This window comes from Bufo gargarizans, chromosome 4, assembly GCF_014858855.1.
Source record: "Bufo gargarizans isolate SCDJY-AF-19 chromosome 4, ASM1485885v1, whole genome shotgun sequence".
Classification (NCBI taxonomy): Eukaryota; Metazoa; Chordata; class Amphibia; order Anura; family Bufonidae; genus Bufo; species Bufo gargarizans.
The window spans coordinates 496,917,868-496,938,761 of NC_058083.1; the positions used below are offsets into that span (position 1 = coordinate 496,917,868).

The 20,894-nt window shown below is 46.3% G+C and overlaps 1 protein-coding gene across 1 annotated transcript in view; it reads right to left on the reverse strand.

Moving 5' to 3' along the window:
• The window catches only part of CAMKMT (calmodulin-lysine N-methyltransferase), a 471,234-nt gene that overhangs the window by 434,369 nt on the left and 15,971 nt on the right, over window positions 1-20,894 (reverse strand). Inside the window, exon 2 of the mRNA XM_044291474.1 lies at window positions 2,013-2,191. Coding sequence (XP_044147409.1) covers window positions 2,013-2,191 — 179 coding nt within the window. The remainder of the gene's footprint in view (window positions 1-2,012; window positions 2,192-20,894) is intronic.

The following is a 20,894-nucleotide window of genomic DNA, read 5'->3' on the forward strand; positions in this document are numbered from 1 at the left end:
AGACCATTCTGATGAATCCTGTGGCTGGTGCCAACTCATTAGGCGAGCACTTATTCCGGACCTCACCGACATACACCTGCAGGAGATGCAGCCCGCCAACCGATATTTAATGTGACCTATTGACTTCTATAGGAGACTGTAGTGAGCACGCTCTGTGACACATGCAAAGGTAGTGTGAGCACGCTCTGTGACACATGCAAAGGTAGTGTGAGCACGCTCTGTGACACATGCAAAGGTAGTGTGAGCACCCTCTGTGACACATACAAAGGTGCTGTGAGCACGCTCTGTGACACGTGCAAAGGTAGTGTGAGCACGCTCTGTGACACGTGCAAAGGTAGTGTGAGCACCCTCTGTGACACGTGCAAAGGTAGTGTGAGCACCCTCTGTGACACATGCAAAGGTAGTATGGGCACGCTCTGTGACACATGCAAAGGTAGTATGGGCACGCTCTGTGACACATGCAAAGATGCTGTGAGCACGCTCTGTGACACATGCAACTTCAACACTTCAACTGAATGTTTACGGGTAGTTAAGAGAGATGACGGGTAGCTATTTAATTTGTATGGCAGCTGAGGCCACATTCACATCTGCAGTATCTGTCCCTTTGTTACGGCAGAGAACAGCCTGCCGGAGTTCATCGGATCCAGTCTAGCCAGATACTGCCATTCACCGCTAGACCCTATTGACTGTAATAGGATCCGCCCATTTTCCAGCATAAGGGTGCATTCACATGTCAATGTGTGTTTTGAGGAACCACGAATCCGCAAAACACGGACACCGGCAATGTGCGTTCTGCATTTTGCAGACCGCACATCACCAGCACTAATAGAATATGCAATTGCGGACAAGAATAGAGCATGTTCTATTTTTTGGGGGAACGGAAATGCGGACCCAGAAGTGCGGGTCCTCATTTCCAGATCCGGCCCGCACATCGTGCAGCCCCACAGAAATGAATGGGTCCGCAATTGCGTTCTGCATAATGCGGAACAGAATTGCAGACGTGTGAATGGACCCTAAGTGGTGGTTTTTAGGCAGACAAATATCGTCAGCCCGAAAGCCAGCATTTTGCCGGAAAACGTCCCGATCTGGTGAACTCTGGCAGGCTGTTCTCTGCTGGAACATTCTACTGGATACCTTTACTGCAGGTGTGAACGTAGCCTTTAAGGGGCTTTCTGTTACTTAGATGCTAATAACCTATCCTCAGAACAGGTCATCAATATCAGATCGTGGGGGGCCGATACACAGGATCCCCACCAATCAGCTGTTTCGGCAGCCACCACCAAAAGCTATGCAGTTACCAGAAGGCTCTGTCCACTGTGTATCTCCAGCGGTGACATGCTGCAGCCCAACTTCCATTCACTTCACTGAGAGCTGAGCTGCAGTACCCGGCACGGCCGGGAGGACAGAACCTTGTGCTTGCTGCTTCAGTCTACTGTATAGTTTTTGGCTCTGGCAGTTACCCGAAATATTCCCCGTGCACACAGCACAAGCTGAAAAGTGACTGGAATTGACCGTCGACTGCAACATTATATATAGATTTAAAAAAAAAAATTATAATATATATATATATATATATATATATATATATATATATATATGTTTACTATTAAAACTTAATTTAAATAACAGGTATGGCAGTTTTCTAGTGCCATCAGTCACCAGGGCCACTATAGACTACATGTCACCGCAGCGGCCAACAACTGCCTGCCATGATCACGCAGCGATCCAGCAGCGACTGCCTGCCTTGATCACGCGCAGATCCAGCAGCGACTGTCATCCATGACCACACGCAGATCCAGCAGCGACTGCCTGCCATGATCACGCGCAGATCCAGCAGCGACTGCCATCCATGACCACACGCAGATCCAGCAGCGACTGCCATCCATGATCACGCGCAGATCCAGCAGCGACTGCCTGCCATGATGACATGTTCCCGGATTACAATCAGATCATAGATTCTTTCCAGTTATTTTTCAGACTTAGAAAATTAATATGAAGAAAAAAACTTATACCTCAAAAAAACACTGTATTCAGGGTAGAAGACACTTGTGTACTTCAGCCAGGTATGCTCATCATCATCTTCCTTTTCCTTCTTTAATAATTCCGTAACTGAGAAAAGTTGGAATGAATTAAATCTTCTGACGGACACTTTTTGCAGGTTGTCTTTATCAAGACGCTTCTTTCTTAGTGCCTGAAATCCAAATATATCATGTGAATAGCAGTGGACAGTACAAGCAGCAGTAAGGCTTTAATAAAGTGGAAACACCACAACGAACATAGGAGGGAAAGGGGTGAGGGAATAAGACCTGGAAACTAGGGGAAGGAGATAGACACCTCCTAGTAAAACCCTAATCAAAGTCCTGACTAACTACCAGTATGAACAGACCCCAGAGGTAGGCGAGTTCATACACAGGAATACCTAATGTCCTAACTCACCCTATAGGACTCTGGTACTAATGTCAGGACTGAGACAACCTGTTCCTCTAATAGGAAGGATGAACAGGAGTCTCCCTCAGGCCTTAATACAAATGACAGGGAAATACAGCACACAAAATAACCCAAACAAAATACAAAAGGGAAAGAAAACACTTAACTTCCAAGTGGCTATAGCAGCACCAGGAACTCAGCCGAGATCCACACACCAGCTATCCATAACTCACACTGAAGCTATAAAACGCATAGCATAGTGGGAGAAACAACAATAAATAGAGAAGGTTAACCCCTTAAAGGGCTTCTGTCACCCCCAAAAGTCATTTTTCGGGCTACTTAAAATCCTTATACTGCGATTTTTAACTATATAGTGCTCTTACCCTTTTTCGTTCAGTAGTTTCTTTAAAAACTGCACTTTTATAATATGTAAATTACCTCTCTACCAGCAAGTAGGGCGGTTACTTGCTGGTAGCAGCCGCATCCTGCTTTAAAAAAAAACGCCCCCTCCTCCTGTTGATTGACAGGGCCAGCGAGCGCTCTCGTCCCCTGGCTGGCCCTGTCTGCGTTCTAAATCTCGCGTCTGCGCCGTACCGGTCTTCAGTCGGCGCAGGCGCACTGAGAGGAGGACGCTCGCTCGGCCGCTCCTTCCTCAGTGCGCCTGCGCCGGGTGTAGATGTGACGTCATCGGCGCAGGCGCATTGAGGAAGGAGCGGCCGAGCGTCCTCCTCTCAGTGCGCCTGCGCCGACTGAAGACCGGTACGGCGCAGGCACGAGATTTAGAACGCAGACAGGGCCAGCCAGGGGACGAGAGCGCTCGCTGGCCCTGTCAATCAACAGGAGGAGGGGGCGTCTTTTTGAAAGCAGGATGCGGCTGCTACCAGCAAGTAACCGCCCTACTTGCTGGTAGAGAGGTAATTTACATATAAAAGTGCAGTTTTTAAAGAAACTATTGAACGAAAAAGGATAAGAGCACTATATAGTGAAAAATCGCAGTATAAGGATTTTAAGTAGCCCTTTAAGAACCCTGGGATTTTCCATTTTTGCGTTTTCGTTTTTCACTCCCCGCCTTCCCATAGTCCTAACTTTTTTATTTTTCCATTCACATTTTTGCGGGACAAGTTGTACTTTCTATTGGCACCATTTACGATTGCATACCATGTGGTAGGAAGCGGGAAAAGAATTCCAAATGGGGTAGAATTGGGAAAAACGCAATTCTGATAAAGGTTTCTATTTATTTATTTTTTTACACTGTACACTATGCGGTAAAAAAATAAATAAAAATGTAAACCTTTGAGGAAAAAAACATATTTTTTTTTTCATAACCATATTCTGACCCCTATAACTTTTTCGTAGCTATGTGTAAGGGCTGTGTGAGGGCTCATTTTTTGCGGGACGATCAGTTTTTTTCAGTGATACCAATTTTAAGTGTGTGCGACTTTTTGATCACTTTTTATAAAAAAATTATTGGGTAGTTGAAGTGACAAAAAATTGCAAATTGGCTGTTTTTATTTTTTTCCCTCTACGCCATTTGCTGTATGCCATTAATATTGTTAGATTTTAATAGTATGGGCATTTTCGCACGCAGCGATGCCCATGATGTTTTTTTTTGTTACTTTTTTTATTTTAAGGAAAGGGGGTGATCTGAACTTTTTTTTTTTTTATATTTGTAAAACCTTTTTTTTTTTACTTTTTTTTAAGTCACCTTAATTCGATTGCCCATAGTATTCAGTGATGGCTAAATAGCCATCATTGAAGACTTCATTTGCACTATATCAATACAAGGCTGCCACCTAGTAGCCTGTATTGACATATACATCTAATTGACTCTAAAGCCTGCTTAAGGCTTCAGTCAATTAGCGCAACGTAACAGGTTCCCCGATCTCAGCCGGGGAACGCTGTTACGGGACCGGAAGCGCGCGACTTCCGGTTCCGGTCTGCGCAGATGCCGTGCTCATATTTGACCACGGCATCTTAAGGGTAAGATGTATGCGATCAGCCTTATGGCTGATCGCATACATGTGTTGTGGGTCTCTGCTATTTAAAATAAACCCCGCGGCTAAGGTGTCTGCTGCACGTGCGAGTGGGTGCCGTGTTTAGGGATCGGACCCATAACATACTGCTACGTCATGGGTCCTTAAAGGGTTAAATGACCATAATAGCCACACCTCGGGAAAGAAGGTGTGGCAAGCACCAGAAACAACACAGACGTCATTTGAATCAAACAGAAAACATGTCAGATCAAACCACGTGTTGCCAGTCTCACCGATCTCCTGCTACTTGTCACTGGAACGTCCGTGACGGCTGCCAAGAGCACATGCAACAGGTCAGCTAGTTTCATAGGTACAAAACTGCTGACAGATGCCCTTTAAAGCAAAAGATCAAAGTGCCCCCAACGGTCTGCTCTTACACTCTGCTAGAGAAAGTCATGATGACAAACAAGGGTTAAAATTATTGTAAAAAAATAATAATAAACTTTAAAAACAGGATAACCCTGATGATCACTATGCTCTTGGTGGCGCAGACCTATAGTCATCAGACTCTATTGCCTCAGGACCCATCACCGCTCTTGACAACTCTGTTTTAGTAACTACTTGCATCATTCCCCATGTAATAACAATTCTGGAGCATCTATTCTTATGACTGTATGATGCGCCATTCCTGTTTTATTCCTGCTAGACGTTATGAATGAATTGCCAATAGTTTGTAATAAGGGTCCAGCTGGTTGTTACCAGTTGGGGAGGGGGGGTGTCCCTGCAGTCTGACAGTGGCAGCACTGATTGGATATTGTCAAACTGTGCAAGAACACACATGCAACTGGTACCACCCATCTGGACCTTCACTGTAAACTGCTGGCAATTCATTCATAACTTCTAGCAGGAATAATAAAGGAATGGCACAACATAGAGCCTTAAGAATAGATGCTCCGGAATTGTTATTACATGGGGAATGCAAATAGTTACTAAAAGAGACATGTCAGGAGAAGCGACAGCTCCTCATTAAAGCCAGGTTGCTAAGGCTGCGTTCACACGGGCGAGATTTCCGCGCGGGTGCAATGCAGTAGGTGAACGCATTGCACCTGCACTGAATCCTGACCCATTCATTTGAATGGGGCTGTGCACATGAGCGTTTTTTTTCATGCATCACTTCTGCAATGCTTTAAAATCGCAGCATGTTCTATATTCTGCGTTTTTCACGCAGCCCTGGCTCCATAGAAGTGAATGGGGCTGCGTTAATAACGCATTGCATCTGCAAGCAAGTGCGAGTGCGATGAGTTTTTCACTGATGGTTGCTAGGAGATGTTGTTTGTAAACCTTCAGTTTTTTATCACGCGCGTGAAAAACGCATCAAAACGCATTGCACCCGCGCGGAAAAAACTGAACAACTAAACGCAATTGCAGCCAAAACTGACTGAACTTGCTTGCAAAATGGTGCGAGTTTAACTGAACGCACCCTGAACGCATCCGGACCAAATCTGTCACGCTCGTGTGAACTCAGCCTAATGCTTCTAAAATATTTTATTGGCTTCTAACTTTTTGGGTTGTTTTCTATTGATGTCTTTTGTTTATATTATAATCACTTAATTACTTAAACAGATGAAATACACCGGTACACTCCTTTATACACTATTAAACCCAACCCCAAATTGAGTGCAAAAACACCTTAATGAATAATGAAATCCGACTTTTATTGAATACAAGATTAAAAAGTAATAAATCACAGCAAAAACATAATAGTAGGGAAAAAACAACTGCACAACACCTCTAATAATCCATCTGAAATACTCGTGAAATTAGGGAAGATAGGCAATTCGGAAAATTATTTGTGACCCTGTGCGTTACGGACCCGCAGCTAAATCATATGATGCGCACTGCAATCAATAAAACGCTGTAAGGCCACCTATGACCGTTTAAAAATGAAAATCGGAGGGTGTAGAGGTGGTGGCGCTCCTCGACACGCGTTTCGCATGTTATGGCTTTATCAGGAGTCACTTCTATTATGTTTTTGCTTTGATTATTACTTTTTAATCTTGAATTCAATAAAAGTCGGATTTTATTATTCATTAAAGGGGTTCTGCACCTTCATTTAACTGATGATCTATCCTCTGGATAGATCATCAGCTTCTGATCGGCGGGGGTCCGACACCCGGGACCCCCGCCGATCAGCTGTTTGAGAAGGCAGCGGCGCTCCAGCAGCGCCGCTGCCTTCTCACTGTTTACCGCCGGGATGCCCGCCCACTGACGTCACTCAACTAGAGTGGGCGCGGCTAAGCTCTGTTCACTTGAATTGAGCTTAGCCGCGCCAACTCTAGTTGATACAAGTCGTGACGTCAGTGGGTGGGCGGCCCGGCGGTAAACAGTGAGAAGGCAGCGGCGCTGCTGGAGCGCCGCTGCCTTCTCAAACAGCTGATCGTGGGGGTCCCGGGTGTCGGACCCCCGCCGATCAGAAGCTGATGATCTATCTAGAAGCTGATGATCTAAATAAAAGTGCAGAACCCCTTTAGGGGTTTTTTTTTTCACTCAATTTGGGGTCGTGTTTAATAGGGTTTATATTATAGTCTAACTACTAAAATATCAAATCGGCTCCTGCGGTGATCTAACAGAGTTTATATGCTGCAGAAATGTCTGCTCCTGAACATAGTTTTACTACCTTACACATCATCAGTGATGCCGCACATGGAGTATTGTGCACATTAAAGACATAGCAGAGCTGGAGAGGGTTCAGAGGAGGGTAACTAACGTACCGGTAATAACTGGAATTGGGGAGACTACAGTACCCTGAAAGATTATCAAAATTAGGGTTATTCGCTTTGGAAAAAAGACGACTGAGGGGAGATCTAATTACTATGTATAAATATATCAGGGGTCAGTACAGAGATCTCTCCCATCATCTATTTATCCCCAGGACTGTGACTGTGACGAGGGGACATCCTCTGTGTCTGGAGGAAAGAAGGTTTGTACACAAACATAGAAGAGGATTCTTTACGGTAAGAGCAGTGAGACTATGGAGCTCTCTGCCTGAGGAGGTGGTGATGGTGAGTACAATAAAGGAATTCAAGAGGGGCCTGGATGTATTTCTGGAGTGTAATAATATTATAGGTTATAGTTACTAGAGATGGGTCTTTTCTCCACAAAATTATTCCGATTACCTGGCTTGCAGTGGGGAAGAATTTTTTTCCACTAAGATGAGGAAAATTGACTTCTTCCCGATGAGGGTTATAGCCTTCCTCTGGATCAATTTTTTTTTTTTTTTCAGCCTTGCAAATCATGTTAATATGTTACTTAGGCTGAGTTCACATCACCGTTTAGCTGTCTGTTCTTCTGATAGAAAAACAGAAAAAAAACTAAATGGATCCTTTATCTTGAGCGTCTGTTATGATCTGTTTGTGCCATTTCCATCAGAGATCAGTTATTTTTGATAGGGGAAAAGTCCTGCATGCATCTCTGATGGACACAACACAAACTGAGCATAACTGAGGCCCTGATGCTCAAAATTATGGATCCCGATCAGAAGAACGGAAAGCTAAACGGTGATGTGAACCCGGGCCTAAGGAAAGTCAGATTCATGCATCTAACGCCACGCAGTGAAATGGAACAGTTTCAAAAAATTGCATCAACAAATCTGGCGAGTGAATTCATCCTCACAGTCTATGGTCTATCTGTCCAGCCACCATCCATTGACATAATAGAGACCTGAACAATATGGCTTTCAGGCATGAAAATCACCATAGAGGTCATCTGAAACGGTAGGCTACTTACTCTCGCATCAGCGTTTTGGCATTCCGTTTTTGAGATCCGGCAAAGGATCTCAAAACCGGGCACAACGGTTCCATTTAGGGACAATTTATTGTGAATGGGGTGTGCTCCGTTCAGGATGCATCAGTATGCATTACACTCCAGCAGCATTCCGTTTTGTGACCAGACCCAAAACCACAGCAAATTGCAATTTTCTGTCCAGTCATTGAAGCGGAACAAACCGGATCAGTCACTAAAAACAATGTAATGGTGCCGGAACGTTTTTTTTCAGATCCTAAAAAACAAAAAAAAACATGTATCCATCACCCACTGAATTACATTGTTTTTAGTGGCTGATCCGGTTTGTTCCATTTCAATTTAACACAACCACATCCTAATGGAACGGATGCATCCTGATGTGTTAAATAAAACGGAACCGTTTTGGTCCAAATTTGAGATCCTCTTCCGGATCTTACAACCTCAAACCAAATCACAGATGTGAAAGTAGTCTTAGGGCTCTTTCACAAGAGCGGATGCCGTGCGGGTAATCCGCTGAGTGAAAGCGAGCCAAGCCGCGCTCCGGACAGCAGAGACACAGAGCAGTAACATGATTGATAATGCTCCGTGCCTATCTGTGACCTTTTTGCTACAAAATCACAGTGAGATAAAGTTGTCATCGTGATTTTGTAGTAAAAAGATCACAGAGAGGTACGGAGCATTATCAATCATGTTACTGCTCCGTGTCTCTGCTGTCCGGAACGGGGCTTGGCTCTCATTCATGCAGCGGATGTCACACGCGGGATCCCTCCCTCCGCCTCCTGTGGCTCTTCTCCCTCCGCCTCCTGCGGCTCTTCTCCCTCCTGTGGCTCTTCTCCCTCCGCCTCCTGCGGCTCTTCTCCCTCCGCCTCCTGCGGCTCTTCTGCCTCCGCCTCCGCCTCCTGCGGCTCTTCTGCCTCCGCCTCCTGCGGCTCTTCTGCCTCCGCCTCCTGCGGCTCTTCTCCCTCCGCCTCCTGCGGCTCTTCTCCCTCCTGTGGCTCTTCTCCCTCCGCCTCCTGCGGCTCTTCTGCCTCCGCCTCCTGCGGCTCTTCTGCCTCCGCCTCCTGCGGCTCTTCTGCCTCCGCCTCCTGCGGCTCTTCTGCCTCCGCCTCCTGCGGCTCTTCTGCCTCCGCCTCCTGCGGCTCTTCTCCCTCCGCCTCCTGCGGCTCTTCTCCCTCCGCCTCCTGCGGCTCTTCTGCCTCCGCCTCCTGTGGCTCTTCTGCCTCCGCCTCCTGCGGCTCTTCTGCCTCCGCCTCCTGCGGCTCTTCTGCCTCCGCCTCCTGTGGCTCTTCTGCCTCCGCCTCCTGCGGCTCTTCTGCGGCTCATCAAAGTTTTGGGCTATGATTTTACAGGGAGAATTTTCAAGGTTCGGCCAACAAAGGTTATCTTTCCGATGAGTTCAGGCAATGCTTACAGTCTCTCCTTCTTGCCTGCCCTATTACAATATATACAATACAGTGTATATTCTCTTCTCATACGAGATACAATATGGAGCCACTTATGGCTTCTTTAGCTAAAGCTACTTGAGATCAGCAGAGACGATTCTCCATCTTCTTTTAAACAATGAAAAAAGGTCTTTTTTATGAACCTCAATAAACCTTACGAAGATACATTAAGAGCCCATCATCTCATGAATAGCTGCTAACTATTAGTGGACGGCAGATGCGGCTCAGAAAGGGCCCCAGTCCGTACTGTTCTTCTCAATGTCACATCATGTCAGAACATAAAACGCCAATGACAGGTACTTGAACTCACCAAACAACAGATTGCGTATTTACCCTCTCATGTCATCAGGAACAGAAGAGACAAATGTTTCTTTATGAATATCACAGAAACTCTTACCTCCTGCTTTCTGACCAGAAAACAAATAATTGATTTTCAGGTTTTAAATTCCCCACTATCCCCTCTAAACATGCCTTCCACGTCCCAAATAGACACAGCAGCCCCACACACATCTCCAGTACTAACAAAACTCCCCCAGCACCCCTGTAGCGGTGCATGTCACCATGCCCATGCACCGCCGGATGTAAACAGTGTGGGGACGGGAAGATGGAGATAGCGGAGGCAGCGCAGAGGACCGAAGCGGCATGGAGCAGGTAAATATAAATCTTTAGTTTCAGCAGGCAGACTGTGGGCACTTGCTTAAAAATCATTATAACCGAAAAACCCCTTCAAAGGGTAACTGTCATGTTTTCATTAAAAAATATATAAATTTTAGCATATGTTACTGCTGCATCAGCATTATGCATAAAGCAATCTTTAGTTTCTTCACATACGTGGATTTCATGCATACTTTTCCAGCCCACCTGTCCGGTCTTTGATACTCCCGACTTCTGATGCCTTGGGTGAGTCCCAGATACGGCAGTGCAAAATATGAAGAATGAATGTCCTCTAAAACTTCTCCTTTATTGTAGTATATATGACAGCAGACACATCCACATTGTATACAGTGATCGTTAACGCGTTTCAGACATTACGTCAGGGCTTGACAAATTTCCTTGGAATCTAGGAGCCAGCTAAAAAAGTTAGGAGCCAGGCGGAGCCGCGTCATAAAGCCCCCAGTAGATGCCCCCATAGTGCTCCCCGCCCCCCCCCCAATAATGCTGTATACCGTGGTACATATGCAGTGTACATGTGCTGTATACCGTGGTACATATGCAGTGTACATGTGCTGTATACCGTGGTACATATGCAGTGTACATGTGCTGTATACCGTGGTACATATGCAGTGTACATGTGCTGTATACCGTGGTACATATGCAGTGTACATGGCTGTATACCGTGGTATATATGCAGTGTACATGTGCTGTATACCGTGGTACATATGCAGTGTACATGTGCTGTATACCGTGGTACATATGCAGTGTACATGGCTGTATACCATGGTATATAAGCAGTATATAGGACTATGACATTCAGTGTACGTGCTGTATACCATGTTACATACGCAGTATACAGGACCATGATATATGTACAGTATATAGGACTATGGCATACAGTGTACATGTGCTGACACCTCAAGCTCCTGCCTCACTTGGATGAGAGTAGTAGTAATGTGCACTGGGGGTAGTTACCTGCAGGTGAACCTGAGAGCCACCAGGAGGGCGCAGGTCAGTGCTATGAGCCCCGCACAGCAGGCCAGGCCTCCGGCCCATCAGACACAGGAGCCGCTTAATGTGCTGCCAGGCCGGACTCTGCATTCCGCTTATAAAGCAGATGGGAGGCCCGAGCCCGCTGGGGGCAGGACGGAGCTTCTCCTCATCACACCCCGGGTCCACCACCAGCGCGAACCAAGCGCCGCCACAGTGGACTTCCGCGGCGTACGCTCAGCCATGGGCGGGGAGTGTGTCCAAAGAGCAGCTGGGTATAGGGAACCTAAGGCACCATCACACAGCTCTCCGCTCATCTCCACTCCTGTGCTGCCTCCGGACAGAACGGCGCTCCGCACCCATCGCCCATACCCAAGCGCCAGGACTAAATTCCTGGTCGCCATGGCGACCTGGCGCCTGGGATTTGTCAAGCCCTGCATTACGTCCTTAATCGTAACAAAGTATCACGATGGAGAGCTAAATTTAAATGTGCACTAATCCTTCCTCTCAAAAACCGAGGGGAGGGAAAAACTACTCCATTGGTCACTCCATCATGATATCACCTGTTACCTCTACACACATCATCAAATTGCAGGTGCCTTTCACACTGGGCTCAGGTTTTTTCACCAGGTTAACCCTTGCCTTCCATTATATTCCCGAGACAAACACTGTCTCCACATTTGGGCTTCAATACTCTGGCTAAAATAAACCGCACAGTGTGAACAGCAAACTGCATTATAAAACATATAGTAACTAACCTTTCTATGGCCTAGATTCTACACCATAAAAACCTACACAGAGATCCATATAACCAGCTTGGGAACACATTTTCTTACATTTGCTACAAATTATTGATATATATACACATGAGCTCTTTTTTCAAGTTTAGACCCGCAGGTACTCTGGTATTGAGCCTGAATATCCAATGCGCATCACGGAGGAGGAGTTTTTTGCGGTGGTCACCACCCCGCAATGGTGCAAAAACCTTTTCCACCACAAAGGCACAAAATTTAAGTTTACACTCACCGGTAATCACTTTTCCATAAGCCCATGACAGCACCCTTGAGATACCGCCCTTATCCAGGACAGGAAACAGGAACTTTCGTGGAGAGCTCATAAGGAGGAGCATGGCCCCAAGATCACCAGTTAACCGCAAGAACTTGTCCTAGAACACACTCTTACATATTTTGTATACATTTTATATTATTTTGTATTATTTATTTAGTTTTTTTGCTATATATGAGCATACAAAAGACATGTGTATATACATATACACACACACATATATATATATATATATATATATATATATATTATTTATTTATATATTTTTATTTTATTATTATATATATATTTTTTTTTTTCTTTTGGGGGGGGAATTAATATTATCTCCATATAGGGTGAGAATAAATCCCGGGTGCTGTCATGGGCTTATGGAAAAGTGATTAACAGTGAGTGTAATCTTAAATTTCCCTTACGCCCATGACAGAACCCTTGAGAGACGACTAGAATAGAAATCCCTTTCCTTGGGGGGGGGACGGGGGGGGGGACTACTGCCTGGAGGACTTTCCTACCGAAAGCTAGTTGTTCTCTGGCGCCTAGGTCTAATCTGTAGTGACGAAAGAAGGTGCAGGGTGACTGCCATGTGGCTGCTCTACAAATCTGTTCTAAGGTAGCGTCAGCCCTTTCTGCCCAAGTGGTGGAAACTGATCTTGTTGAATGAGCACCAAAGCCCTTTGGGGGAGTCTTTCCAGCTGAAGAATAGGCCAAAGTAATGGCGTTCATAATCCATCTGGAAAGGGTCTTAGTAGAGGCTGGGAGACCCTTATTTTTACCACTAAATTGAATGAACAGCTTTGAGGTTTTCCTCCACTGACTAGTAACCTCCAGGTAATAAGATAGGCATCTTTTTACATCTAGGCAATGGAGCTTTTCCTCCTTTTCATTCCTCAGACTTTGACACAGAGAAGGAAGGATAATGTCCTGAGTTATTTGGAACATAGAAACCACTTTCAGTAAGAATATAGGGTCTGGCTTAATGAGCACTCTGTCATCTAGGATGTTAGTGTAAGGTGGCGAAGAAGAGAAAGCCGAGATTTCGCCGACCCTCCTAGCTGAGGTGATTGCCACAAGGAAAGCGGTTTTGAAGGACAAGACTTTTATGGGTAAGTCTTGTAGTGGCTCAAAAGGAGGCTCCGTGAGACTAGTGAGAACCAAGTTAAGGTCCCAGGGGGGGACTGAAGGACCAGATATAGGTCTAAGTCTGCTGATGGCTTTAAAAAATCTTCGGACCCAGGGGTGGTTAGTGATGGGGGAATCAAAGAATGCACTTAGAGCGGATACCTGTACCTTTACGCTGGGTTCACACCTGAGCGTTTTACAGCGCGTTCCTACGCGCTGTAAAACGCACAACAGGCAAGAACCAATGATTCCCTATGGGAAGGGTTCACACCTGGGCGTTTTACAGCGCGTACGATCGCGCTGTAAAACGCCCGACGCTCAAACAAGTACAGGAGCTTTTTTTGGCGCGTTTGACGCGCGTTTGGGCCATAGACTCTTTGGACAACACTGCTGTCAATCACCCAAACGCGCGTCAAACGCGCGTTCACTATTAAAAAAAACGCGCGTTTGAGAAACGCCTAGGTGTGAACCCAGCGTAAGAGTACTCGGCCTCAGATTCTTTTCATGACCGGCTTGCAGAAAATCTAAGATCTTACACATAGGCGGGGGATTTAAAGGATTCACCGGATCCTTGGCAAACTTCTGGAAAGTGTTCCAAATTCTGAGATAAATGGAAGAGGTGATCTCCTTTCTGCAGAATAGCAAAGTAGAAACTACTTTCTTGGAGAGTCCTCTACTTTCTAGGATTTACCCCTCAAGAGCCATGCTGTTAAGTGTAACTGCCTTACGCTCGGATGGTTGACAGGTCCTTGAGACAGAAGGTCTTGCCTCTCCGGGAGAATCCAAGGGTTTGTCAGGGATAGCTTCCTCAACCAGGTGAACCAGGTTCTTCTGGGCCAGAATGGAGCAATTAGGATCACCGTCGTTCGTTCTTGTCTCAACTTTTGGAGGAATCTTGGAAGAAGTCTCAACGGAGGAAAGGCGTAGAGGAGCTGGTTCGGCCAATGGAGGGAGAAGGCATCTATTCCCGTTGGTGAATCTCTCGCGCTGAGGAAAAAGAAAAGACGACATTTTCTGTTTTCTCTGGTAGCAAATAGGTCCAGACGTGGGCGACCCCAAAGTTGAATTATTTGATCGAAGACCATTTGATTCAGACACCATTCCCCCTGGTCTAGTGTGTTTCTGCTTAAGAAATCTGCCACCTTGTTTTCCGTACCCCTTAGATGTACTGCCGTAAGGGACGGAACACAAGGAATTTTAAGGGAAAAAATGTCTGCTGCCAACTGCATAAGATTTTCTGATTTGGTTCCTCCTTGTCTGTTCAAATAGGAGACGACTGTGGCGTTGTCTGAAAAAACTTATATAGCATTTCCCTGAAGTAGTGGAAGAAACTCTTTTAAGATGAGAAAAAACGCTCTCAGTTCCATCATGTTTTGAGAGTCTAGACTCTGCTCTCTTTTCCAAACGCCTTGCCTTAAGTACCCTTGGCAACAGGCCCCCCAACCGAAAGGACTTGCATCGGTGGTAAGGGTAATGAAATTCTGTTGGATCCAAGGGAGCCCCCAGGACAGGTTTACAGGATTTAGCCACCAGCGAAGAGACTGTATCACCTGGGGGGTGAGTGTGAGGGGTGTATCTAATGGGCGGAGGGTACCCTGCCATTCCTTCAGGATTTGCCACTGCAGGGGTCTGGAGTGAAGTTGGCTCCAGCTGACCGCTGGTATAGTGGAAGTCATTCTGCCCAAGACCGCCATTGCTTGTCTGATATACATTAGAGACTGAACCCCCTGTATTAATCTCTGAATCTTGTCTTGGGGGAGGATACAGAGTAGATTTTTCGAGTCCGGAATCATTCCAAGAAAGACACGAACTTGGGAAGGTATTAGATGTGATTTGTCCCAATTTATTTGCCAGCCGAGATCCTCTAGGATCTGCACTACTTCTTTGAGGTGTATCTCGAGAAGAAATTCTGACTCCGCTACTACCAAAAGATCGTCTAGGTAAGGAATTACTAGAATGTCTTTCTCTTATATGAGCCATGACTTCTGCCATGACTTTCGTGAATAGTCTGGGAGCCTGAGAAATCCCAAAAGGAAGGGCTGTATATTGTAGGTGATGGATGTGACCTCCTATTGAAACTGCAACTCTGAGAAATTTTTGACAGTCTACCTGAATGGGGATGTGATAGTATGCATCTCTTATGTCTATTGTAGCCATAAAACAGCCCCCGAAAAGATGCTTTAAAACTGACTGAATCGACTCCATTCAGAATTTTTTGTAAGAGAGGGACCGATTTAAGCCTCTTTCACACTTGCGTTGTCTGGATCCGGCGTGTACTCCACTTGCCGGAATTACACGCCGGATCCGGAAAAACGCAAGTGTACTGAAAGCATTTGAAGACGGATCCGTCTTCAAAATGCTTTCAGTGTTACTATGGCACCCAGGACGCTATTAAAGTCCTGGTTGCCATAGTAGGAGCGGGGAGCGGGGGAGCGGTATACTTACCATCCGTGCGGCTCCCGGGGCGCTCCAGAATGACGTCAGAGCGCCCCATGCGCATGGATGACGTGCCATGCGATCACGTCATCCATGCGCCTGGGGCGCCCTGACGTCACTCTGGAGCGCCCCGGGAGCCGCACGGATGGTAAGTATGCTGCTCCCCCACTCCCCGCTACACTTTACCATGGCTGCCAGGACTTTAGCGTCCCGGCAGCCATGGTAACCACTCTAAAAAAGCTAAACATCGTATCCGGCAATGCGCCGAAACGACGTTTAGCTTAAGGCCGGATCCGGATCAATGCCTTTCAATGGGCATTCATTCCGGATCCGGCCTTGCGGCAAGTCTTCAGTTTTTTTGGCCGGAGCAAAAAGCGCAGCATGCTGCGGTATTTTCTCCGGCCAAAAAACGTTCCGTTCCAGGAACTGAAGACATCCTGATGCATCCTGGACGGATTACTCCATTCAGAATGCATTAGGATAATCCTGATCAGGATTCTTCCGGCATAGAGCCCCGACGACGGAACTCTATGCCGGAAGACAATAACGCAGGTGTGAAAGAGCCCTAAGATCTTTTAAATTTATAATAGTTCTGAATGTTCCATCTGGTTTGGGAACCAGTAAAAGGGAAGAGTAGAAGCCCCTGCCTTTCTCCGCCTCTGGCACCGGGATTAGAACATTTTTTCGAAGTAAGGATGCAATCTCCTGTTGTAAAGCTAGATTATTTTCCGGGTTTCCTAGGAAATTAGTAATTTTGAATCTGTCCGGTGGGTGAGAGACAAACTCTAGGCAAAATCCTTCCCTTATGACGCTTAAAATCCAGGGGCTTGAGGAGATTTTTTCCCAAGCGTGAAGGAAGTGAGTAAGTCTGCCACCCACGGGAGAGAAAGGGTGAGAGGGTTTAGAGGTTGAGGAAGATTGGGAACTGAACAGGAAGCCCTTGCCTTTCCTATTCTTGTCATCTGCTCTGAAGTCTTTTTTCTGGCCCCTATAAAAATCCGTCTTGTTTTTGCGGAAAAAAAACGCTGTTTCTTGGGGGGTCTGGAGACAGGGAATCCTTTTTTATTGTCTGAAGCCTTATCCAAAAGGTCATCTAAAACAGACCCAAAGAGATAATCGCCCTGAGAAGGAATTGCACAAAGCTTATTTTTTGATCCAGTGTCTCCTGACCAACCTTTGAGCCAAATAGCTCAGCCTGGCTGAATTAGAAAGTGCAGCTGACCTAGCACTTAATTTCAAAGCATCTGCTGAGGCATCAGAAATAAAGTCTTCCGCTTTAAGTAAAGTGGGAAAAACGGCGAATAATTGATCTCTCGGGGTTTTATTCTGAATGTGAGACTCTAATTATTCTAGCCATAACTTTAACGACCTAGCAGTGGATGTGGCTGCAATATTCGGTTTAAAAGCTTGAGCTGAGGTCTCCCAAACCTTTTTTAGGTAAACTTCTGCTCGCTTATCCATAGGGTCTTTAAGAGTACCCAAGTCCTCAAACGGTAGAGCCGATTTTTTTGAGATCTTTGCAACAGGTGCATCCAACTTAGGAGGCCTGTCCCAATTAACTGAGTCCGCCTCATCAAAAGGATACTTCCTTTTCACGTTTTTAGAGACAAAAATTTTTTATCAGGTTTTTTCCATTCCTTCTGTATCAAAAATGTAATATTCTCATTCACGGGAAAAACTCTGGATTTTTTTCTGTCCTAGGTCGCCAAACATGATATCCTGAACGAATTTCGGGTCCCTAGATTCGTCTACCTTCATGGTAGCACGGACTGCTTTTAGTAAAGCTTCCGTATCCTCCGGGGAAAAAAGTGGTCTGCCAGTGGATTCTTCATCCTGGTACTAGTCTGGGCTATCTAGTATTTCCCCCGTTTCACTTTCTTCTAAAGGATCTGAGTCAGATTTATTAGACATGCCTGATCTGGTTCCAAGGGAGGTCGAGGCTACAGAGGGGAGGCTCCTTTTTAACCCTAAGTTCACACCTGAGCGTTTTACAGCGCGTTCAAACGCGCTGTAAAACGCTCAACACATGAAAACCAATGCTTCCCTATGGCCCTGGTTCACACTTGAGCGTTTTACAGCGCGTTTGAACGCGCTGTAAAACGCCCGACGCATAAACAAGTTCTTGAGCTTTTTTGTGGGCGTTTGTCGCGCGTTTTGGCCCATAGACTCATTGGACAACACTGCAGTCAATCACACAAACGCGCGTTAAACGCGCGTTTACTATTGTAAAAAACACGCATAAAAACGTGCGTAAAACACGCGTCTCAGAAACGCTCAGGTGTGAACCCAGGGTAAATCTTTCAAGGTATCAGAGACCTCTGTCTTCACCATCTCACTAATACTCTGCAGAAGGGGTGGGGACTCTTCATCCACTAGCTTCTCAATACAACGTTGACATAGCATTTTTGACCAAGAGGGTGCAAGTTTCTTTTTGCAGACGGCACATTCTTTCCCTTTGGTTTTTGAGACCGCCTTTCTAGGCCCCTCTTTTATAGTCTAAAAGGCAAGACAAAGGGAAAGGAAATTTAGCATGACTAAAGAAAAAAAAAAGTGATGGGGAATGATCCCCCTTACCCCACCAGGAGTACCGGTCTGCTCTCATGACCCTACTGTTGATCGGCGTGTTGGGCACTCTCCTCCTCCATGATACAATGGGATAGAGTGATTCCACAGGATCCAAAATCCGGCTTCCAATAAGGCTGGCTGGGCTGCTGCTGACCGTGCGCCTCCTGTGGGTCAAAGTTCCCTGCGGCCATAAGTAGGGAATCTACTTCCGGAACGCATGCTGTGTGCGTTCCAAATACCGGAAGTCTCGCGGCCGAAATCCGGATCTCGCTCGGCTCGCGAGATTTTGTCCCCCTGTGAAGCGCTAGTGAGGAGGGAGGCCCCGGCCCACCTGAACACCGTCAGGAAGGACCGGCGTGACAGACGCACCTCCCAGTGCGACCGGGACTGCAGAGTAGCGGCAGCGCGGCAAAAAAACGGGACCCCAGGAGCCAGCACCAGACTTCCGCCGGCAGCTCATAGAGGAGACTTACGCCGGAACAGGTAACCCCACTCCAACAAATCTCAGGGGCCCTGCAGCCTAAAGCTTTCCTGCTCTCCACGAACCGTCCTCTGTCTAGGACAGGAAACAGGAACTTGTGGTCTTGGGGCCATGCTCCTCCTTATGAGCTCTCCACGAAAGTTCCTGTTTCCTGTCCTAGATGGAGGCGGTCTCTCAAGGGTGCTGTCATGGGCGTAAGGGAAAACCCTTTGTCTTTAGGGCATGAACTTGTATAAAATGTCTGGCTACATTGGAGATGTTTATAGCAGTGGGATTTGTAATGTAATTAAGGTGTTCTAGTATCCTATTTTTAAATTTGCCTATGGTACTTCCAACATACATGAGGTCACATTCTGTACAACGGATGACATACACCACACCGGTGGTATTACAGTTTATATAACTTTTAATCAAAAAAATAAAAGAATGGTCAAAATTCTCAAAAGTTTGTGTTGGAACAACATAATTACATGTTTTACAGGGGCTACCACCACATTTGGTGAAACCCCTATAACTTAACCAGTTGTTTTTCTTGTTGATGTTTATTTTGGATGAGAATAATGAGGGCGACAGGGTGCTGGACAACGTTGGAGCCCTCCTTGACACTATATGACATCCAGATTTTAATGCATCATATAATATCTCATCGTCATATAGAATTGGCAAACAGCTACTCACTATATTCCGTATTTTGCCAAATTGTTTGCTGAATGTTAAAGTCAAGGTAGGGATAGAGTCCAGCTCCCCGCCGCCCTGATCATTCCCACCACTCACCCGATTTTTACTGTACTTTGATCCGTCCTTGCAACCAAAGAGCATATGAAATCAAGTTTTCTGTAATGCTATATTTTTGTGGATGTGTCTGCTGTCATATATACTACAATAAAGGAGAAGTTTTAGAGGACTTTCATTGGATTCTGAAGCCGATTCTTCATATTTTGCACTTTCTTCACATACCACTGTTTTCCTTGAGTTTTTCCCTTAGTTACGGCAGTTTAAAGGGATTCTGTCACCTCCCCTAACCCAAAATCCGATTTTAAAGCAGCCATGCAGCACAGCTTACCTTGATTAGGCTGTGCTCTTTTATCTTGTAATCCGTCCAGTAGTTTCTGCAAAAAACGACTTTTATGGATATGCAAATGAGTCCTGAATGTGCCCAGAGGGGCGTTTTGTTCCTCTTAGAGAGCCCAGTACCGCCCCTCTTTCAGTGCCCAGCCCGCCTTCCTTGTACTGTCTAACCGCCGCCCCCAGCCTGCCACAGCCTCTCCTCCCTCTCCTCCCCCTCCCTCACGCCGAACGAACTCACGCACAGGCGCAGTACCCACTGAGGGCTGCGCCTGTGCGATCACCTCAGTCAGCAGGGAAGAGCGAGCATCGGACGTCATTGGGCTCGGCGCATGCCCAGTGACGAGGATGAAGCTCCTGCCCTCAGTCTCCTGCTGATCGCACAGGCGCAGCCCTCAGTGGGTACTGCGCCTGTGCGAGAGTTCGTTCGGCCGTGAGGGAGGGGGAGGAGAGGCTGTGGCAGGCTGGAGGCGGCGGTTAGACAGTGCAAGGAAGGCGGGCTGGGCACTGTAAGAGGGGCGGTACTGGGCTCTCTAAGAGGAACAAAACGCCCCTCTGGGCACATTCAGGACTCATTTGCATATCCATAAAAGTCGTTTTTTGCAGAAACTACTGGACGGATTACAAGATAAAAGAGCACAGCCTAATCAAGGTAAGCTGTGCTGCATGGCTGCTTTAAAATCGGATTTTGGGTTAGGGGAGGTGACAGAATCCCTTTAAACATTCACAATATGAGGACCTTCTCAAGATGGCTCCTCTGCCAGTTCTCTGAGGCCAAAACTGCTTTCCCTCACTTCCCATACACACTTGCTGTAGCCAGCAGCTTCCTGCCAGCCAATCAGATTGGATTACTGGGAGACATGCCTCCTCACTCCGAAG